At 51.5% G+C, this 18320-nt stretch overlaps 2 protein-coding genes and 1 non-coding gene across 3 annotated transcripts in view; 1 reads left to right on the top strand and 2 right to left on the bottom strand.

The window, feature by feature from the left end:
* The window catches only part of LIMK1 (LIM domain kinase 1), a 49944-nt gene extending 34434 nt beyond the window's left edge, over positions 1-15510 (top strand). Inside the window, exons 4-16 of the mRNA XM_053275147.1 lie at positions 125-234; positions 940-1131; positions 1396-1501; positions 1628-1794; positions 2256-2439; positions 3876-3962; positions 5858-5989; positions 7013-7072; positions 7472-7537; positions 7873-8020; positions 9391-9446; positions 10367-10524; positions 11853-15510. Of these exons, the coding sequence (XP_053131122.1) occupies positions 125-234; positions 940-1131; positions 1396-1501; positions 1628-1794; positions 2256-2439; positions 3876-3962; positions 5858-5989; positions 7013-7072; positions 7472-7537; positions 7873-8020; positions 9391-9446; positions 10367-10524; positions 11853-12015 (1629 nt within the window). The 3' untranslated portion in view covers positions 12016-15510. The remainder of the gene's footprint in view (positions 1-124; positions 235-939; positions 1132-1395; positions 1502-1627; positions 1795-2255; positions 2440-3875; positions 3963-5857; positions 5990-7012; positions 7073-7471; positions 7538-7872; positions 8021-9390; positions 9447-10366; positions 10525-11852) is intronic.
* On the bottom strand, positions 6642-6713 carry TRNAA-AGC (transfer RNA alanine (anticodon AGC)). Its single transcript has one exon. It is a non-coding gene; the product is annotated as a tRNA-Ala (tRNA).
* Positions 9332-18320, bottom strand: part of LOC128336040 (septin-4-like) — a 49239-nt gene continuing 40250 nt past the window's right edge. Inside the window, exons 13-14 of the transcript XR_008311818.1 lie at positions 17485-17626; positions 9332-9437 (exon numbers count right to left, since the gene is read on the bottom strand). The gene's annotated coding sequence lies outside the window, so the exon portion shown is untranslated. The remainder of the gene's footprint in view (positions 9438-17484; positions 17627-18320) is intronic.

Genomic DNA, 18320 nt, shown 5'->3' on the forward strand with positions numbered 1-18320 from the left:
CACACACACCTGTATTGATATTTACCTTTAATGTCCTTTTTTCTGGGAACTGAGATCTGTATATTTGATCAATGATAGTAATAACTTAAACTGAACTGAACCACCCCCTTTCCAATAATTCTAGGCGGCCGGGGAACAGAAATATCACCCAGAATGCTTCACCTGCCTGAACTGCCGGGCATTCATTGGCGACGGGGAGGCCTATGCTCTGGTGGAACGCTCGAAGCTTTACTGGTGAGTGGAGAGAGTGGCTGAGCTGGGTCAGTGGGGTCCTTTTGACCCCATGCAGGAGATGAGTTTTCCTTATTTTGGACTGGAACCAAAAGCATCAGTTTATTCAAGAGAGGGCCTCTCAGCTACCTTCTGTAACACTCCTCCCTCTCCACAAGGAAGAAATCCCATAAGGGTAGCTGGTGAGGTAAGTCTGTAGGAGTCACACTGACAAAGAGTCCCATGACACCTTGAGGATGACCAGTTTATGGTCTCATAAGCTTGTGTTGAGCTACTTTGACCATGGGGAACCATCACCGGTCCGTGCAGTCAATTCTGAACTGGAGATTGCTCATTTATGGACTGGAGGATCTTAAGGAAGAGAGATGATCTTGTGGTAGCAAGCATGGATTGTCCCCTTTGCTAAGAAGGGTCTGCTTTGGTTTGCATTTGGATGGGAAATTCCATGTGAGCACTGTAAGATGTTCCCCGTTGGTTATCGGGCCGGAGCTCATTGGTAGAGCATCTGCTTAGCATGTGGAAAGTCTCAGGTTCACTCCCTGGCAGCATCTCCAGGTAGGGCTGGGGAAGTCTCCTGCCTGAAAATTTTGAGAGCTGCTGCCAGTCAGTGTAGACAACACTGAGCCAGATGGACCAAGGGTCTGACTCAGTAGAAGGCAGCTTCCTGTACGGTCTGACACTAGCTTTCCTTTCCATTTCCTGCTGCAGCGGCCACTGTTATTACCAGATGGTGGTGACCCCAGTGATGGACCAGCTGCTTCCGGAGTCTCCAGGTTCCCGGATCCCCCACACGGTCACCCTCGTCTCCATCCCAGCCTGTTCCGAGGGCAAGCGGGGCTTCTCCGTCTCCATCGACCAGCACGGCACATCAGATCATCCACACACTGTGCGCGTCCGAGAGTAAGTTATCACCCGCCAAGCTTCAGGCTGGTCCCATCCTTATCCTGGAGATGTGGGGCACCCCCAAGGTCCATCATAAGACCATTGGTAGGGCCCAGCTGGGGATTCTGGGAGTTGTAGTCTACAACATCTGGGAATCCCTGTTAGAGGGCACACTGGTCCTCCTCCTTGGCTTTGCACTGGGGGATGTTAGAAACAGAATGTCCTTCGAGAGAACCGTTCTCTGCCAGGGTGGAATAACCATGCCTGCCTCCTGCTCTGTAGGTTGAACCCCGAATGCATCAGCCCTGACATGAAGAACTCCATCCATGTTGGCGACCGCATCCTGGAGATCAACGGCACCCCGATCCGGCACGTCCCGCTCGACGAGGTGATCTTCCTTTGATTCTCCATCCCTGTATCCCTCCACGCTTCGTTGTTGTTTTTAAATTCTGCGACTCGTGCCCGATTCGGGACCTGTTGCCCCTCCCATCCAGCCAATTCTCTGTCCCTGCAGATCGACCTGCTGATCCAGGAGACCAGCCGATTGCTCCAGCTCACCATTGAGCACGACCCGCACGAGATGCTGGAGAGCAGCCCCCTCTCGGAGCTGCGGAGTCCCCTCCGTTCACCCAGCCGCACACCTTGCCTGGAACCGGCAGCCATCCGCCAGCGCACAGTCATGTAAGGATCGGGTTTAAGGTGGGGTGGGGGTAAAAGGTTATCCCACCCCCCACCCCGCTTCTGACACACCACAGTCCATTCTAAAAGAAACAGGACCATAACTCAGTGGAACGGCATCTGAGCTGGATGCAGAAGGTCCCAGATTCTGTCCCTGGCAGCATCTCCGGGTAGGGTTGGGAAAGACCCGTGCTCGCAACCTTGGAGAGCTGCTGCCAGTCAGTGCAGACAATATTGAGCCAGGTGGACCAAGCGTCTGACTCAGTATAAGGCAGCGCCTTATGTAGAAAATCAGGGGTGCCTGTGTCTGCTTTTTGAGATCGGAGCATCCCGCTTGTTTTTCTGTCAAGGATCTCTCACTTCACGCTGTTTTGGCACCAGGTTAAGGACCACTCAGCCGTTTACTGAGTGCTCTGAGGGCAATGTCTGGTGACGTCTCTTTCCTCTTGCCCCTCTTCACACAGGCGGAGCTGCAGCATCGACAAATCACCTTGCTCCACCTCGCTGGGCTCCCCAGCCTCTCAGAGAAAGGACATTGGCCGCTCTGAATCGCTCCGTGTCATCTCCCGCCCCCACCGTATCTTCCGCCCCTCGGACCTCATCCATGGCGAGGTGTTGGGCAAAGGATGCTTTGGACAGGCTATCAAGGTACCTGCATGCCGGTTTGGGAATCCCAGCAGGGCCCACCTTCTTGACATCCGTGTCGCCTTGACTCATTCATTGGCAGGCATGCTGTGACCTCACGACAGCTGGAGTGACTGATAGCATAGCAGGCAAGGGGGTTAGAAGGGGCTGGCTCACAAGGGGAACTGAAATAGGGAAGGACATCAGAACAGCCCTGCTGGATAAGGCCCAAGGCAGCCCATCTAGTCCAGCATCCTGTTTCCCACAGTGGCCCACTAGATGCCTCTGAGAAGCTCCCAAGGAGGAGATGAAAGCATGGCCTCTCTCCTTGCTTCCCTACAACTGGGATTCAGAGGCATCCTGCCTCCAAAACTGGAGGTGGCCTATAGCCATCACGACTAGTACCCCTTGATAGACCTATCCTCCATGAATTTGTCTAAGCCCTGCTTCAGGTCCTCCAAGCTGTTGGCCACCCCCACATCCCATGGCAGAGAGTTCCACAGATTAATCCTGAGCTGGGTTAAAAAGTACTTATTTTCCTTGGTCCTAACTTTCCTGGCAGTCCATTTCATGGGTTGTAGTGGAGAGGGAGAGGTGGGGGGGGGGAGATCTCCACTTTCTCCACACCATGCATGATTTTATAGACCTCTATCATGTCTCCCCGCAGTCGTCTTTTTTCTAAACTAAACAGCCCCAGGGGTTGTAGCCTTGCCTCGTGAGGAAGGTGCTCCAGGCCCCTGATCATCTGGGTTGCCCTCTTCTGCACCTTCTCCAGTTCTACAGTATCCTCCCTAAGATACAAGTGGGCAACCAGAACTGTACCCACAAAGTTATCTGTGTACCTCGTTTGAAACCTGACATTTGGTGTGTGTATACTTCAAAAGGCCCTCGCAGCTAGGAAAGTCAGACCTTTGTACTTGCAGCCAGTGAACCTGAGAATATGACCCACTAGAGGGCAACTGTTGCACAGAGTAATCCAAGCCAAATACGAAAGAGGATATTTTCCCCACAGCCCATTTCCCTGGATTGTCCTCAGGCAGAGCAGGGTTCCATGAAGTAGCCAGGAATGCCATTTAGGAGAGGAGAGCTGGTCTGGTGGTAGCAAGCGTGACTTGTCCCCTTAGCCAAGCAGGGTCCACCCTGGTTGCAGAGGAATGGGACACTTGATGTGTGAGCACTGGAAGAGATGCCCCTCCAGGGATGAAGCTGCTCTGGGAAGAGCTGAAGGGTCCAAGTTCCCTCCCTGGCAGCATCTCCAAGACAGGGCTGAGAGACTCCTGCCTACCACCTTGGAGAAGCCGCTGCCAGTCTGTGAAGACAATACTGAGCTAGATAGACCAAGGGTCTGACTCAGTATATGGCAGCTTCCTATGTCTCTCTCATGCCCCTGAGGTACTGGTCTGCTTCTCTTGCTTGTCCGCCCTCATCCTGACCTTCCGTTCTGCATGCTTCCTTGTCAGGTAACACACAGAGAGACCAGAGAAGTCATGGTCATGAAAGAGCTTATCCGTTTCGACGAGGAGACCCAGAGAACGTTCCTGAAGGAGGTACGTCTGCCCGCAAACACAATTCAGCTGACACTCCCCTCACGCAGACACCATCCAACCTGTTAGTTCCCTGCTAGTGCCGTTCTTGCTATTGGGACCCAACAAGGGCTCATGGAGAAGAAGCACTCTCTAAGAGACCCAATAAGGGATCATGCAGAAGAAGGCACTCTCCAAGAGACCCAATAAGGGATCGTGGAGAAGAAGGCACTCTCTAAGAGACCCAATAAGGGATCGTGGAGAAGAAGCACTCTCTAAGAGACCCAATAAGGGATCATGCAGAAGAAGGCACTCTCTAAGAGACCCAATAGACCCAATAAGGGATTGTGCAGAAGAAGGCACTTTCTAAGAGACCCAATAGACCCAATAAGGGATCGTGCAGAAGAAGACACTCTCCAAGAGACCCAAGAGACCCAATAAGGGATCGTGGAGAAGAAGGCACTCTCTAAGAGACCCAATAGACCCAATAAGGGATCGTGGAGAAGAAGGCACTCTCTAAGAGACCCAATAAGGGATCGTGGAGAAGAAGCACTCTCTAAGAGACCCAATAAGGGATCATGCAGAAGAAGGCACTCTCTAAGAGACCCAATAGACCCAATAAGGGATTGTGCAGAAGAAGGCACTTTCTAAGAGACCCAATAGACCCAATAAGGGATCGTGCAGAAGAAGACACTCTCCAAGAGACCCAAGAGACCCAATAAGGGATCGTGGAGAAGAAGGCACTCTCTAAGAGACCCAATAGACCCAATAAGGGATCGTGGAGAAGAAGGCACTCTCCAAGAGACCCAATAAGGGATCGTGGAGAAGAAGGCACTCTCTAAGAGACCCAATAGACCCAATAAGGGATCGTGCAGAAGAAGGCACTCTCCAAGAGACCCAATAGACCCAATAAGGGATTGTGGAGAAGAAGGCACTCTCTAAGAGACCCAATAAGGGATCGTGGAGAAGAAGCACTCTCTAAGAGACCCAATAAGGGATCGTGCAGAAGAAGGCGCTCTCTAAGAGACCCAATAGACCCAATAAGGGATTGTGGAGAAGAAGGCACTCTCTAAGAGACCCAATAGACCCAATAAGGGATCGTGGAGAAGAAGGCACTCTCTAAGAGACCCAATAGACCCAATAAGGGATCGTGCAGAAGAAGCACTCTCCAAGAGACCCAATAGACCCAATAAGGGATCGTGGAGAAGAAGGCACTCTCTAAGAGACCCAGTAAGGGATCGTGGAGAAGAAGGCACTCTCTAAGAGACCCAATAGACCCGATAAGGGCCCCTGGTGGCGCAGTGGTAAATAGACCCAATAAGACCCAATAAGAGACCCAATAGACCCAATAAGGGATCGTGCAGAAGAAGGCACTCTCCAAGAGACCCAATAGACCCAATAAGAGCCCCTGGTGGCGCAGTGGTAAAACTGCCGCCCTGTAACCAGAAGGTTACAAGTTCGATCCTGACCAGGGGCTCAAGGTTGACTCAGCCTTCCATCCTTCCGAGGTCGGTAAAATGAGTACCCAGAATGTTGGGGGCAATATGCTAAATCATTGTAAACCGCTTAGAGAGCTCTGGCTATAAAGTGGTATATAAATGTAAGTGCTAAGTGCTAAGGGATCGTGGAGAAGAAGGCACTCTCTAAGAGACCCAATAAGGGATCGTGGAGAAGAAGGCACTCTTTAAGAGACCCAATAGACCCAATAAGGGATCGTGCAGAAGAAGGCGCTCTCTAAGAGACCCAATAAGGGATTGCGGAGAAAAAGGTGCTCTCTAAGAGATCCAATAGACCCAATAAAGTCTATTAACTTGACTCACCCTCACCAACACTGGTCATGGATAGCTCTTGAGTAAACTTGGTCATGCTGGTGGAGCTGCCCCACGGTCAGCTGACTCCCTGATGCTCTTGCCCGACAGGTGAAAGTGATGCGGTGCCTGGAGCACCCCAACGTGCTGCGGTTCATCGGGGTTCTGTACAAGGACAAGCGGCTGAACTTCATCACAGAGTACATCAAGGGAGGGACGCTCCGGGGGATTATCAAAAGCATGGTGAGTGTGGAGCTGGAGTCCAGAATTTACTCCAGGGCTGCAGGAATTCTGCCCTCTCACTCTTGCTGGCATTGTGATTAGATGTTGGGACTAGGACCGGGCAAGCTTCTCCAGCTTGAATGGGATTGGCTCGGAGACAAGACAAGCAATTACTCAATCCGGAAATAGCGTGACTGTCTATTTCTGGAAGTCCTAAGAGATGCCGAGGTCATACACAGGGTAAGCTAAAATAGAGCCAGGGGAACATAGACAGCTGCCACATACTGAGTCAGACCATTGGTCTATCTAGCTCATTGTTGTCTTCACAGACTGGCAGGGGCTTCTCCAAGGTTGCTGGCAGGAGTCCCTCTCAGACCTTTCTTGGAGCTGCTGCCAGGGAGGGAACTGGGAACCTAGATGCTTTTCCTAGAGCGGCTCCATCCCCTAAGGGGAATCTCTTCCAGTGCTCACACATCCAGTCTCGCATTCAAATGCAACCAAGGCGGACCTTGCTTAGCTAAGGGGACCAGTCCTGCTTGCTACCACCAGACCAGCTCTCCTCTCTAATACTGGACCAAGTCAGACGCTTGGTCCATCTATCCCAGTACTGTCAACACTGACTGGCAGCAGCTCTCCAAGGTTTCAGGCAGGAGACATTCCCATCTCTACTTGGAGATGCTGCCAGGGATTGAACCTGGGACTTGCTGCATGCTAAGCAGAGGCTCTTCCACTGAGCTACAGCCCCATCGCCAAAGGGGTATATCTAACAAGCAGACAGCACTCACACGTAGCCCAGTGCAAACCTTGCTTAGCAAAGGGCGCAACTCAGGCTGACCAGCTCTCCCGACCCATCGGCAGAGATATCCAGTGGGAAATGGGAAGCCAGAGCGGCATCAGCATAGCTAGGAGTGAACCGCCCGAGACCATCCGGTTCTTCTGAGGAGGTCTCGGGGGTTCCAGGGTCCGAGGTCTTGGCAGTGCGAATCCCTGCCTCAGACCCAGCCACTCGGAAAAGGATCAAAAGGACTCTCTCTCTTTCTCCAGGACAGTCAGTATCCTTGGAGTCAGCGGGTCAGCTTTGCAAAAGACATCGCATCGGGGATGGTGAGTACACCAGGTAGCAAGCGTGGGCCAATACGAAGCCGCACAGGATTACTGCTATAGGCGGTGGGATTCTTACAGGATATGCTGGACTTCTTATTTTATTATCTTATCTTATCTTATCTTTTTTTATTTGATTTGATTGATTGATTGATTGATTGATTTCTATACCACCCTTCCAAAAATGGCTCAAGGCGGTTTACATTAAAATCTCAGGGCGGTTGACATCCAGTTCTTATCCTTTATCCCATTTGTGCCCTAATCCCATGAAGTTGGGAAAGGTCACTTTCTGGAGCACACCATCAATAGCACTACACAAATTGGGGTCCCTTTTTTCTTTATTTTTTTGTAAGTAAAGCGCCAACATGGATATTTCTAACCACCTTGTCTCCACCCCACCAGGCATATCTGCACTCCATGAACATCATCCACAGGGACCTCAACACACACAATTGTCTCGTGCGCGAGGTAGGTTGTTACATCGGAAGCTGCTGTTTACTGAGTCAGACCCTTGGCCCATCTAGCTCAGCATTGTCTTCACAGACTGGCAGCGGTTTCTCCAAGGTTGCAGGCAGGAGTCTCTCTCAGCCTCTCATGTAGATGCTGTCAGGGAGGGAACTTGGAACCTTCTGCTCTTCCCAGAGTGGCTCCATCCCTTAAAGGGAATACCTGACAGTGCTCACACATCAAGTCCCCCATCCAAATGCACGACTCAGGAGGACCCTGCTTAGCAAAGGGGACAATTCATGCTTGCAACCACAGGACCCAGCTCTCCTCCCTATAATGCTGCACCCCTTCCGCAGAATAAGAGCGTGGTAGTGGCCGATTTCGGCTTGTCCCGACTGATGGTGGACGAGAAGAACCAGCTAGCAAGCCTCAAGAAGCCGGACCGCAGGAAGCGGTACACCGTCGTGGGGAACCCCTACTGGATGGCTCCCGAGATGATCAATGGTGAGTCGGGCAGGAGGGACGTCAGGATCCCACCAGGATTGCCTCACTTGGGGTTATTTTATCAGTTAGTTATAAGTTTATTCGGTCATTGATCAGTTGGGGTCAGCATCTAGGGTGAGGCCAGGGTTCTTAGAGTCACTGACGTTCATCTTCATTAGAACCTAGGGAGCTGCCATATACTGAGTCAGACCCTTGGTCCATCTAGCTCAGTATTGTCTACCCAGACTGGCAGCGGATTCTCCAAGGTTGCAGGCAGGAGTCTCTCTCAGCCCTTTCTTGGAGATGCTGCCAGGGAGGGAACTTGGAACCTTCTGCTCTTCCCAGAGCGGCTCCATCCATCCCCTGAAGAGAATATCTTCCAGTGCTCACGCTTAGAACATAAGAACAGCCCTGCTGGATCAGGCCCATCTAGTCCAGCATCCTGTTTCACACAGTGGCCCACTTCTAGTCTCCCATTCATCTGCAACCAGGGCAGACCCTGCTTAGCTAAGGGGACAAGTCATGCTTGCTACCACAAAATCAGCTCTCCTCTTCCTTGCCCCAGAGAACGAAACCCGTCAACCTGTAATGCTCACCTCCAATGTGAGGTGAGCGTGGCCACCCTGGGTTCTTCTTGGGCATCTAGCCAAAAGACTCCAGTTCTTCTTTCAGTTCCCCTGTTCTCTTTCCCCCTTTCCCTCGGTGCCAGGCAGTGCTATAGCAGCCAACTAGGCACCAGGAGCCCTGGAAAATGGAATTTTCGCAGGGCTCCCAAAGAACATCTGGAGCCCTGGGGAAACTTATATTTCCTACTGCTCCCGGGCTGCCACCCAGGAAGGGTTCCTCACTTCCTCTCTATGTCCAGAGCAGCAGCAAGGTAAGCACTTTTATGAAACTGTTGAAGACTTTTCTCTTTAGAGCGTCTCTAAATATTTATTTGATTGATTGATTGACTGATTGATTGGATGGATATACCGCCCTTCCAAAAATGGCTCACAGCTGAATAGACTCGTCAATTCAGATCAATTATTTTTTCCGGTCATATCTATTCGAGAAATACTAATATCTTATCTGTAGCATATATATCTGGTGCGTTTGAACTTGTTAACTTGTGATTTTTAATTTGGTTTCAATGGAAGCTTGTTTTTAGTCCATTTCTATTCATGTTACTAGATGTTGTTTTATAGTGTATCTCTATTAATGATTTTGACCCGAGCAATAATGACCTGAAGGGATGGGGTATAAATATTTTAAATCAACAAGTTTAAAAATAAATGTTAATAGACCTCTTTGGCGAGAACCTACCAGAGGGAAGAATGACAGGGGACGTTTTGCTGGGTGTATTCTTGCAGACCTGATGTTTAGGTGATGGTCTCTCACTCTTCTTGCAGGCAGGAGCTACGACGAGAAGGTGGACGTCTTCTCCTTCGGCATCATCCTGTGTGAGGCAAGTACCAGCATGTTCTGCTGCATCAGCCCTGCAGCACAGGAGGGCCTACCTCGCAGGGCTGATGTGAACATTCCCAAGAAAATATAGGAGAAGCGCTTTGAGCATGTTGCTCAACTAGAGAAGTGTGGTGACCGCCATGAATGTGATGCATCTGGAACTAGCCAGTTAGGGAGGTGGACAGGTAGGCTCATGGGGCAGATCCAAAGGGTGGCTTTTACCGTATTTACCCAAATAGAAGATGATTCAGAATGTAAGATGACACACACACCCCTTAAAGATTATAAAATTATTATGCAGTTATATCTGTATTTGTAGCCACCTTATGGCTCAGCGGGGAAGGAAGTTGCCAGTTAGAATCCCCGCTGGTACTATATCAGGCAGTAGCGATATAGGAAGATGCTGGAAGGCATCGTCTCATACTGCGCGGGAGGCTGCAATGGTCAACCCCTCCTGTATTCTACCAGAGACAACCACAGGGCTCTGTGGTCGCCACGAGTTGACACCAACTCGATGGCACACATTATATCTGTATTTACTGGATAGCAAGAGGACTATCTATTTAGAACTTGAGGAAAACCTAGGGTTGGATACAGGTAAATACGGCATGTTGCTTTATTTATTTACTTATTTTCTCATTTATATACTGCTCTTCCTGCAGCGAGCCCAGAGCAGTGTACCTAGTTAAGTTTAGCCTCACAACCACCCTGTGAAGTAGATTAGGCGGAGAGAGAAATGACTGGCCCAGAGTAACCCAGCGGGGGCAGGAGATTCATGGCTGAATGGGGATTTGAACTCAAGGCTCTCCAGTCCAAGTCCAACCCTCTTAACCACAACGCCATGCCGGTTGTCTTTTACGTCCCAGGTTTGCAGATGAATCCTCAAGGGCCCCTAACATCTCCCTTCTCTCTTCCTCGCAGATTATCGGGAGGGTCAGCGCCGACCCCGACTACTTGCCTCGCAACCTAGACTTTGGCCTCAACATTCGGGGCTTCCTGGACCGTTACTGCCCTCCCAACTGCCCCCCGAGTTTCTTCCCCACCGCCGTCCGCTGTTGCGACCTGGACCATGAGAAGCGGTGAGTCCTGGGGGTGGGGTGGGGAATCCCACAAAGGAGGGGCAGATCCCCATAAGAGGAGGGGAAAAGGTCTGCCTAGGCGTCTGCCTAGCTGGAGTGGATGGGTGAAAGATGTACGCAGAGGTCGGGGCCACACCAAAGTTCCTAGGCCCTGCTATAGCGGCAAACATGGCACCAGGCGCACTGGGGAATGGAATTTTCCCAACCTGTAGCTAAGCTGGGTCTGCCCTGGTTTGCATTTGGATGGGAGACTAGATGTGTGAGCACTGGAAGAGATTCCCCTGAGGGGATGGGGCCGCTCTGGAATGGGCACCTGCAGACTTTCATGCAGAAGGTTCCAAGTTCCCTCCCTGGCATCTGCAACCTAGGAGAAGGTGCTGCCAGTCTGTGTAGACGGTACTGAGCTAGATGTGGACCAAGAGTCTGACTCAGTATATGGCAGCTTCCTATGTTCACCGAATGACAGAATTTTGAATTCACATGGCTGCCGGTTGGGAATGCACCCTGGCTGGGCGTTCCTCAGACCCTGTTTTGAGTCCGGCGAAGAAGCTGACTTGCTATGTAGGGATGATCCCAAAAGGCCTGATTGCACCACCCCGTTTGCCAGAAGCAAAACTTGGAGGGCCGGACTTGGGAAAATCTGAAGAGGCCCCAAAGTGGGGCTTTACCGATGAAAGTGGTGCGTTTATGAGTAGCCGCCAGCCACCACTTGGATTTCCCATCCGTCCCTGGGGAGTGGCGCTTTCCCCTGACTGGCCACTGTTGGAAACTGGGTACTGGGGAAATGAATTGAGAAAGGTTTCTCTCTGTCCGCTCTCTCTTTGCATGGAGTAGAGACTAGAGAATGGGCAGAGAGAAACCCTTCTCCCGCTCTCTCACAACACAAGAACCAGGAGTCACCCCATGAAACTGAAGGCCGGGAAATTTAGGACTGAGAAGAGGAAGGACTTTTTCACACCAGGCATACTCTATGGAACGCTCTGCCATGGATGTGGTGATGGCCACTAGTTTGGATGGCTTGAAAAGGTGCTTAGACAAACATGGAGGACAGGGCTATCGATGGCTACTGGTCCGAGGGCTATAGGCCACCTCCAGCCTCAGAGCCAAGATGCCTCTGAATACCAGTTGCAGGGGAGCATCAGCAGCAGAGAGGGCATGCACACACCTCTTGCCTGTGGGCTTCCCAGGAGGCATCTGGTGGGCCACGGTGTGAAACAGGATGCTGGACTAGATGGGCCTCCTTGGGCCTGACCCAGCAGGGCTGTTCTTAGCTTCTTATGAATATTTTGACTGAGCCAGGAAGGCTGATGTTCTCCTCTCTTTTCCAGGCCCTCCTTCAGCCGGTTGGAACATTGGCTGGAAGTTTTGCACATGCACATCGTCCTGAAGCTTCCCCTGAGCTCACAACTGGAGCAGCTGGACCGGGCCTTCTGGGAGACGCACCGGCAGGCCGAGGGTGGGCTCCCCGTGCACCCCGAAGTGTCCAAATGAGACTGGCGGGCCGCCCCCAAGCCTGCCTTGCTGCACGAAGCTCACCTGTGAGAGCTGGTCTCTGGGTCAGCTCCAAAGAGGCCCCACGAAGGCCCACTTGGCTGGGAGCCAGTTCTCCCGGCCTCCTTCGGGAGGGGTGGTTGGGTTCGGAGAGCGGTGTTCTGTGCCTGGCATGCACAGCCATCCGGACGTGGCCCTCTGGGGGGGCCTTGTAAATACTCCATGTGAATAGGCACCCTTCTCCATGCAAGCCCTTCCGCGGCAGCGGTGGCAGACGGAAAGGGGCACCCCTCTGGGGAAATGAATGCGATACGCTGCTTCGATGCCTGCGAAGCACCGATTCGGCGCCTGCAAAGCACCGGTTCGGCACCCCACGGTTGCTGATGCCTGCGCACGCTCCGCTGAACACATCCGCTTCTGTTCCTGGCCAGCCGCAGCTCTCAAACTGGCGTTCATGGCAGGGGTGTCCCCCCACCACCACAGACACTTTGTCCCCTGCTCTGTCCAGACCCTCCTCCTCCTTCCAAGTGGTGCCTTGGGTTTCCATGAACTTGCAATGCTGCTTACCCAGGTTCTCTGGTCCCCATTTTTGTGGTCCGTTCTCCATGTAGGTCACGTTTGTGAAACCGCGAGAGGCGTCCGTGCACACGTGCATGGCCTGCGTTTCCCCCTCCCCACGCCCGTGTCTGCCTTTGTCTTTGTCTGTCTGTGCGTGCGTATGCACATGATCTCCTCTTTCCTTGTTTCCCAGCCAGAGTTTCAAGGCATGGTTTTCCGTGCGGAGCAAAGGAAAGGTCGGACCGTTCCCCTTTCCCACCAAGGGAGTTTGAGACCCTTTTTAGACCCCAGGTTAGCAGTAGAACAGCGGAATCACAGCTGATTCGGCATATAAACTGTGTGGTACAGGGTTCTATGGACTGTCCTATTCAGATCGGGGGGGGGGGTGTGTGTTCTGGGATGACTTGCTTTTGTAACTCGAAACTTTTAGAGCAGTTGATAAGCTCAGCTTTTTTTGTTCAGCTTCATAATGAACACCTGTATGTTAGAGAGACCGACCCGTTTGCTTTCTGTAGGCAGGGAGACTTGGAAGGAATTCAAGGATGTGATTTGTCCCCTGCTGCCTGAAATGGTACATTCCAGGAACTCTGTCCTTAGTTATTTATCTGCATAGATCTTTGGGCTACCATCAGTTTTTAGTGGAGGGGAAATCCCAAGTTGTTAGAACAGGAGTTCTAGAAATCTGAACCGCAGAATAATTTTGGGAGATTGCAAACCCCACCATGGGTTTATAAGTAGCACCAAAACAGCAGCAGCTGAGAAATTATAAAGTTGGGATTCATAAAAGGTTGGTGGGGCAGGGCGTAGATTGGAGGGGAATGGTCTGGGAAGCTCTGTAACCATGAGGTCTAGAAACTTGGGTCGCATGTAGCTTTTAAAAATACTTGGAAGGAAAGATAACCTTTGTGGGCTTCCTGAAGGCGTCTGATTGGCCACGCTGGGAGACAAGACATTAGGAACATAGGAAGCTGCCTTATACTGTGTCAGATCCCTGGTCAGTCCAGTTCAGTCTTGTCAACACTGACTGGCAGCAGCTCTCCAAGATTTCAGGCAGGAGACTTCCCCAGCCATATTTGGAGATGCTGCCAGGGAGTGAACCTGGGACCTTCTGCATCCCAAGCAGATGAGCTACAGCCCCATTGTTGGACTTTGGTCTGATCCAGCAGGGTTCGTCCTACCATAGCACGCTCCATGGATATTAGCCATGACAGCTAGGAAATGAGCCTCCATGTTCCAAGGCAGCCTACCTCTAATTACCAGATGCTGAGGAAGAATGACAGTGACTGGCTATTCAATTTTTCATTGCCGTTCCTCCAGGCACGCTTGACTGGGGAAGTCTAAATAGATCTTCTGTCCATGTGATCATGCTTGCGTACTGATGGGTATGCTGCTCCTGTTCCTCTCAGAATTAGGGCCCCTTGAAATAAATGAGGGTCGGATTCCGTGCTGTCTTTTTTTTTTTTTTAAGAGGAAAATGTTGGGAAGTGAAAAGGAAATGGAGAAACAGGTGAATCTTTGTCAAGCCTGAACAGACACGTGAATGCTTGTTCCACGTCTAGCAAAGATGGCATATTGCATAGATGGCCTGCAGAGGGCGGTATAAGCAAGCACCAGTCCATCACAGCATCTATGTCTTTTATCACACTTTTGAGGCACGTGGCAAAAAGTGTGTGTGTGTGTGTTTGTGTAGCATCCGTGTTGCTTCTGTTCTGTGGCTGATGCGAACGGCGTCATCTGCGAGTCGGACCCTCCACGAAGCCCCTCTCCGCATGCAGTGCTTCGGACCAGTGGAGAGATCGTGGATGCCCGAGTGCTGTGGAAGGCAGGAGGGAGGCTGATCTGGCCCACCGCCAAAGCACAGGCGTGAGCCCCCCAGCTCTGAAGTGCCCGTCGGAATATTAGACGCTGCCTTCCGCTGAGTCACGCCAATGGGGCATCGAGCTCGGGGCTGTCGACACTGGCTGGCAGCAGCACTCCACAGTTTGAGGCGGGAGTCCTGTTGATGGGCCTGATCCTGGGACCTTTTGCATGCCAAGCAGATGCTTTTCCACTGAGCTACGGCCCCATCCCCTAATGGGGCTCTCTTACAGTGCTCACATGTGGTCACCCATCCAAATGCAAACCAAGGCCAACCCTGCTTAGCAGAGGGGCCAGTCCGCACAGCACTGACACGCACAGCTCCCCTTTCCCTCCGCGGGGCTCCTGCAGAAGGCACATGCCGCCACAGCATCCCCTTCCTCCGTGTGTCCTAAAGTCGCTTGTATCTTCCAACCCCACCCCCCCACCCTGTCAATGTCCTGGGCTGTTCTGGCTTCTGAGTTTGTGCCTGCAGTCACCTCTCTGGGCCATTTGTAGCATCCTGTTGTTGTCGTTGCTGTTGTTGTGTGCTGAGGATTCTGGGCCTTCCTCCGGGAGCCTCTTCTTGGAAGGTAGGCCCAAACGGGGGTCCGTGCCTCCGTCTCACATTTCTTTCCCCCATCCATTCCGTCCCTTTTGGTGCTTTGTCCCTCCTTGGGCACTGTAGGTGATACCCAGCATTCAAGGAGTTTCCCCGAGCTGGGCAATTCCTCGGCACGGCCCGGGGATCTTCCGCACACATCCTCGGCTGCGGGCGGAGCCTCCCGCCGCCCTCCCACGCGTCCCGGTTGATCCCCCCCCCCGTAACATACTTGAAGAGAAGAGTTTGTATTATTTTTTCATACAGGCAGCCTCCGCACTTTCGAGCGTTACCACGTTCTCACTCGGCCTCAGTTCTGCTTACAGGGAAGTATTACGATTGGGGGTGGGGCGGGCATGACTGTGAAGCATCTCCGATGCACTTTGACCGGGAAGACGGGAAACGCGATGCCGTCTCTGGAGGTGGGAAGGAGATGTTGCGAGACGGGTGATGTAAACCAAAATCACGCCACATGAATAAAATAATGTCCTTCCACCCTACACTCTGGTTGCTGGCGGTCTCCTTGGGAAAGGGCCTCTGTAGGACGATTGCACTATTCAAGCTTCCCAAATCCGGGTGGCCTAATTTGCATATTATGTGGCAACTAATTTGAATGGCCACTTGTCCTCAAAGGGCTCACAATCTAAAAAGAAATGGAAGGGGGAGGCTGGAAGCTGTGCTGGGGCTGGATTGGGACAGTTGCTTTCTTGCTGCTGGATAAGAGACAAGCACAGCTTTAAAAGGTGCTTGTAGGGGCAATGGGGCGGAATGTTTGTGGACTCAGAGGGCAATTAACAGACAACAAGGTGGGCGGAGCAAATGGAATGCAGAGGCAAGGAGGGCTTGAGCAGAAAGAGTGGGCAATTTCTCAGCTTGAAGAATAAAACCCCATTATTCCTGTCCCCTCCTTCCTCTGGCTTGAGTTCTATTGCCTTCCCTTCCACTTTCTTGTCATGACAACCCTTTGAGGTTGGCCCAACGCCACGCAATCAGTGGAGGGGAATTGAACTTGGCCTCCCTGCTCTTCAGCAGATACTGCGTGATGGCTTTGAAATGCATCTTGCGTGGAGCCTCTTCTCCAAGCAGGAAATGCATTGTTCTTCCTTTCTAGCATCTCATGCATGCTCTGTGCGAAGCACTGCTTGACTCCGACCAAGATACATCCAAGCTGGAAAACTCCACGGCTGCTTTGTGGTGAGGGATGGGACCACTTTTAGCTTGCGTTTTTTATTTGAGACATTATATTTATTCAGGTCACCTTACCATAGATCTGGAGAGAAGTCTTCTTCAAGACGGAACTTCTCACACACGTGGAGGGAAATCTGATGGGAACAGTATGGCTTAGTAGCTAGAGCAGGGTTTCTTAACCTTGGGCCCCCAGATGTTGTTGGACTACAACTCCCATCATCCCTGGGCATGGCCTTTGTGGCTGAGGATGATGGGACTTTTAGTCCAACAACATCTGGGGGCCCAAGGTGAAGAAACTCTGAGCTAGAGTATTGGACTACGGCCAGCAGGCTTCACAGACCGGGCTGCTACCCCCGAATCTGCTCCGGAAGAGAGTGTGTGCGTTCACACACCAGCCAAACGTACCCCGAAGATCCCATCAAGATCCTTGGAAGCACACCACACACAAATCGGGCTTGGTCTTCCAGATTCTAGCTTATCTCGAGGTATTTCTGGGTTTTTTAAATGCAGGTTTTAAGCGAATTTTTCTGGAAACGCCCTGGATTCTCTGATGTAGAATCATTAACATAAGAGGGGTACTCTCTTGAGAAACGCAGATATAGGCTTTAGAAATCGCTCTCTCTCTCTCCTCCCATTGACTGGAAGGAAAACATGGAAGCATGCAATGTGAACCTGCACCCCCAAAAAACCCCAAGAGCAGAGGGGAGGGGCTGCTTCCCTCAATGCCACGAGTGTAATTCAAAGCAGCTTCGCTCAACTTTTACCCCACAGCATGAATAACTCCCAGGGAGACCTGGATTCAAATCCCGATTCAGCCATGAAACTCACTGGGTGGTTCTGGGCCAGTTGCTTCTCTAACCGACCTCCCGGGGTTGTTGTGAGGATAAATATAACCATGTACTCTGCTCTGGGATCCTTGAAGGGAAAGGAGGGCAAAAACATAGCAAATAAATAATCTAAGCCAAATTAGACTCCATATAAACAAAATTACTCCAGAGTATTCCTATAGAAATTAAACAATCCTTTAGAGCAGGGCTTCTCAATTTTGGCCCTCCTGCAGATGTTGGCCTACAACTCCCATAATCCCTGGCTATCGGCCATTGTGGCTGAGGATGATGGGAGTTGTAGTCCAAAAACAGCTGGGGTGGGGGCAAAGTTGAGCAGATCTGCTTGAGAGTAACTCCTTAGTACTACTGAGTAACCTAATCTGGCTCTCAATCTGATTTTGGACCGTAAACAGCATCCCCCCCCCCTGACCTGATGGGTCTGGTTTGTGTTCTACTTACATCAGCTTCTGACCTGCCTTCTCTGCACCTCTGGAACTGCGAACCAAAGTTCTGAGCCTGGTCTAGGATTGCTAGCTTCCCTTTCCGTAAGTTCTTGCACCTTGGGCTGATTGTCTCTGAGCATATGTGGAGTCCCTTTATCCTAGGAGAACAAAGGTGTTTTTTTTTAAAGACCTAAGAATGATATAACCCTGTACACGTGCAGAGGGCCTTTAGGCAAGGGATTCTTACTCATCTGGGCGGGTGCCCGGTGGGGTCTGCACTTCAGCCCCACAGAGGTCAGGTGGCTGCATTGGGGTGAGACAGATGGCCACATGACTGAGGGGAGAGAGGCTCAGACCCGATCTCCGAGTGTACAAATGGCAAAAACAGTTAAGCTATTGGCTTTCTCCCTTTTCCTCTGGCTTTGCATCCTTCGGTGGTGATGACCAGCTCAGAGGGTAAAAGCAGGCCAGGGCTGTGAACTGTGGAAGAGCCACCCTACCGTAAAGCACTATTAACCCGTGGAACTCAGTGCCACAAGATGTGAGGGTGTTTACTGGCTTTGATGGCTTTAAAAGAGAAGTCCAATGTAGGGAGCAGTGTTCTAGGAACATAGGAAGCTGCATTATACCAAGCCAAACCATTGGTCCATCTAGTTCAGTACTGCCTACACTGACTGGCAGCGGCTCTCCAAAGTTTCAGACAGGAATCTCTCCCAGCCCCACCTGGAGATGCTGCCAAGGAGTGAGGCTGGGATGCTCAGCTCTGCCGCTGAGCGGCAGTCCTGTCTGCTAATAGCTATTCGCCATGATGGCTCTATGGAACCTTCATGTTCAAGGGCAGTCTACCTGTGA

Source organism: Hemicordylus capensis, chromosome 12 (genome assembly GCF_027244095.1).
Source record: "Hemicordylus capensis ecotype Gifberg chromosome 12, rHemCap1.1.pri, whole genome shotgun sequence".
NCBI lineage: Eukaryota > Metazoa > Chordata > Lepidosauria > Squamata > Cordylidae > Hemicordylus > Hemicordylus capensis.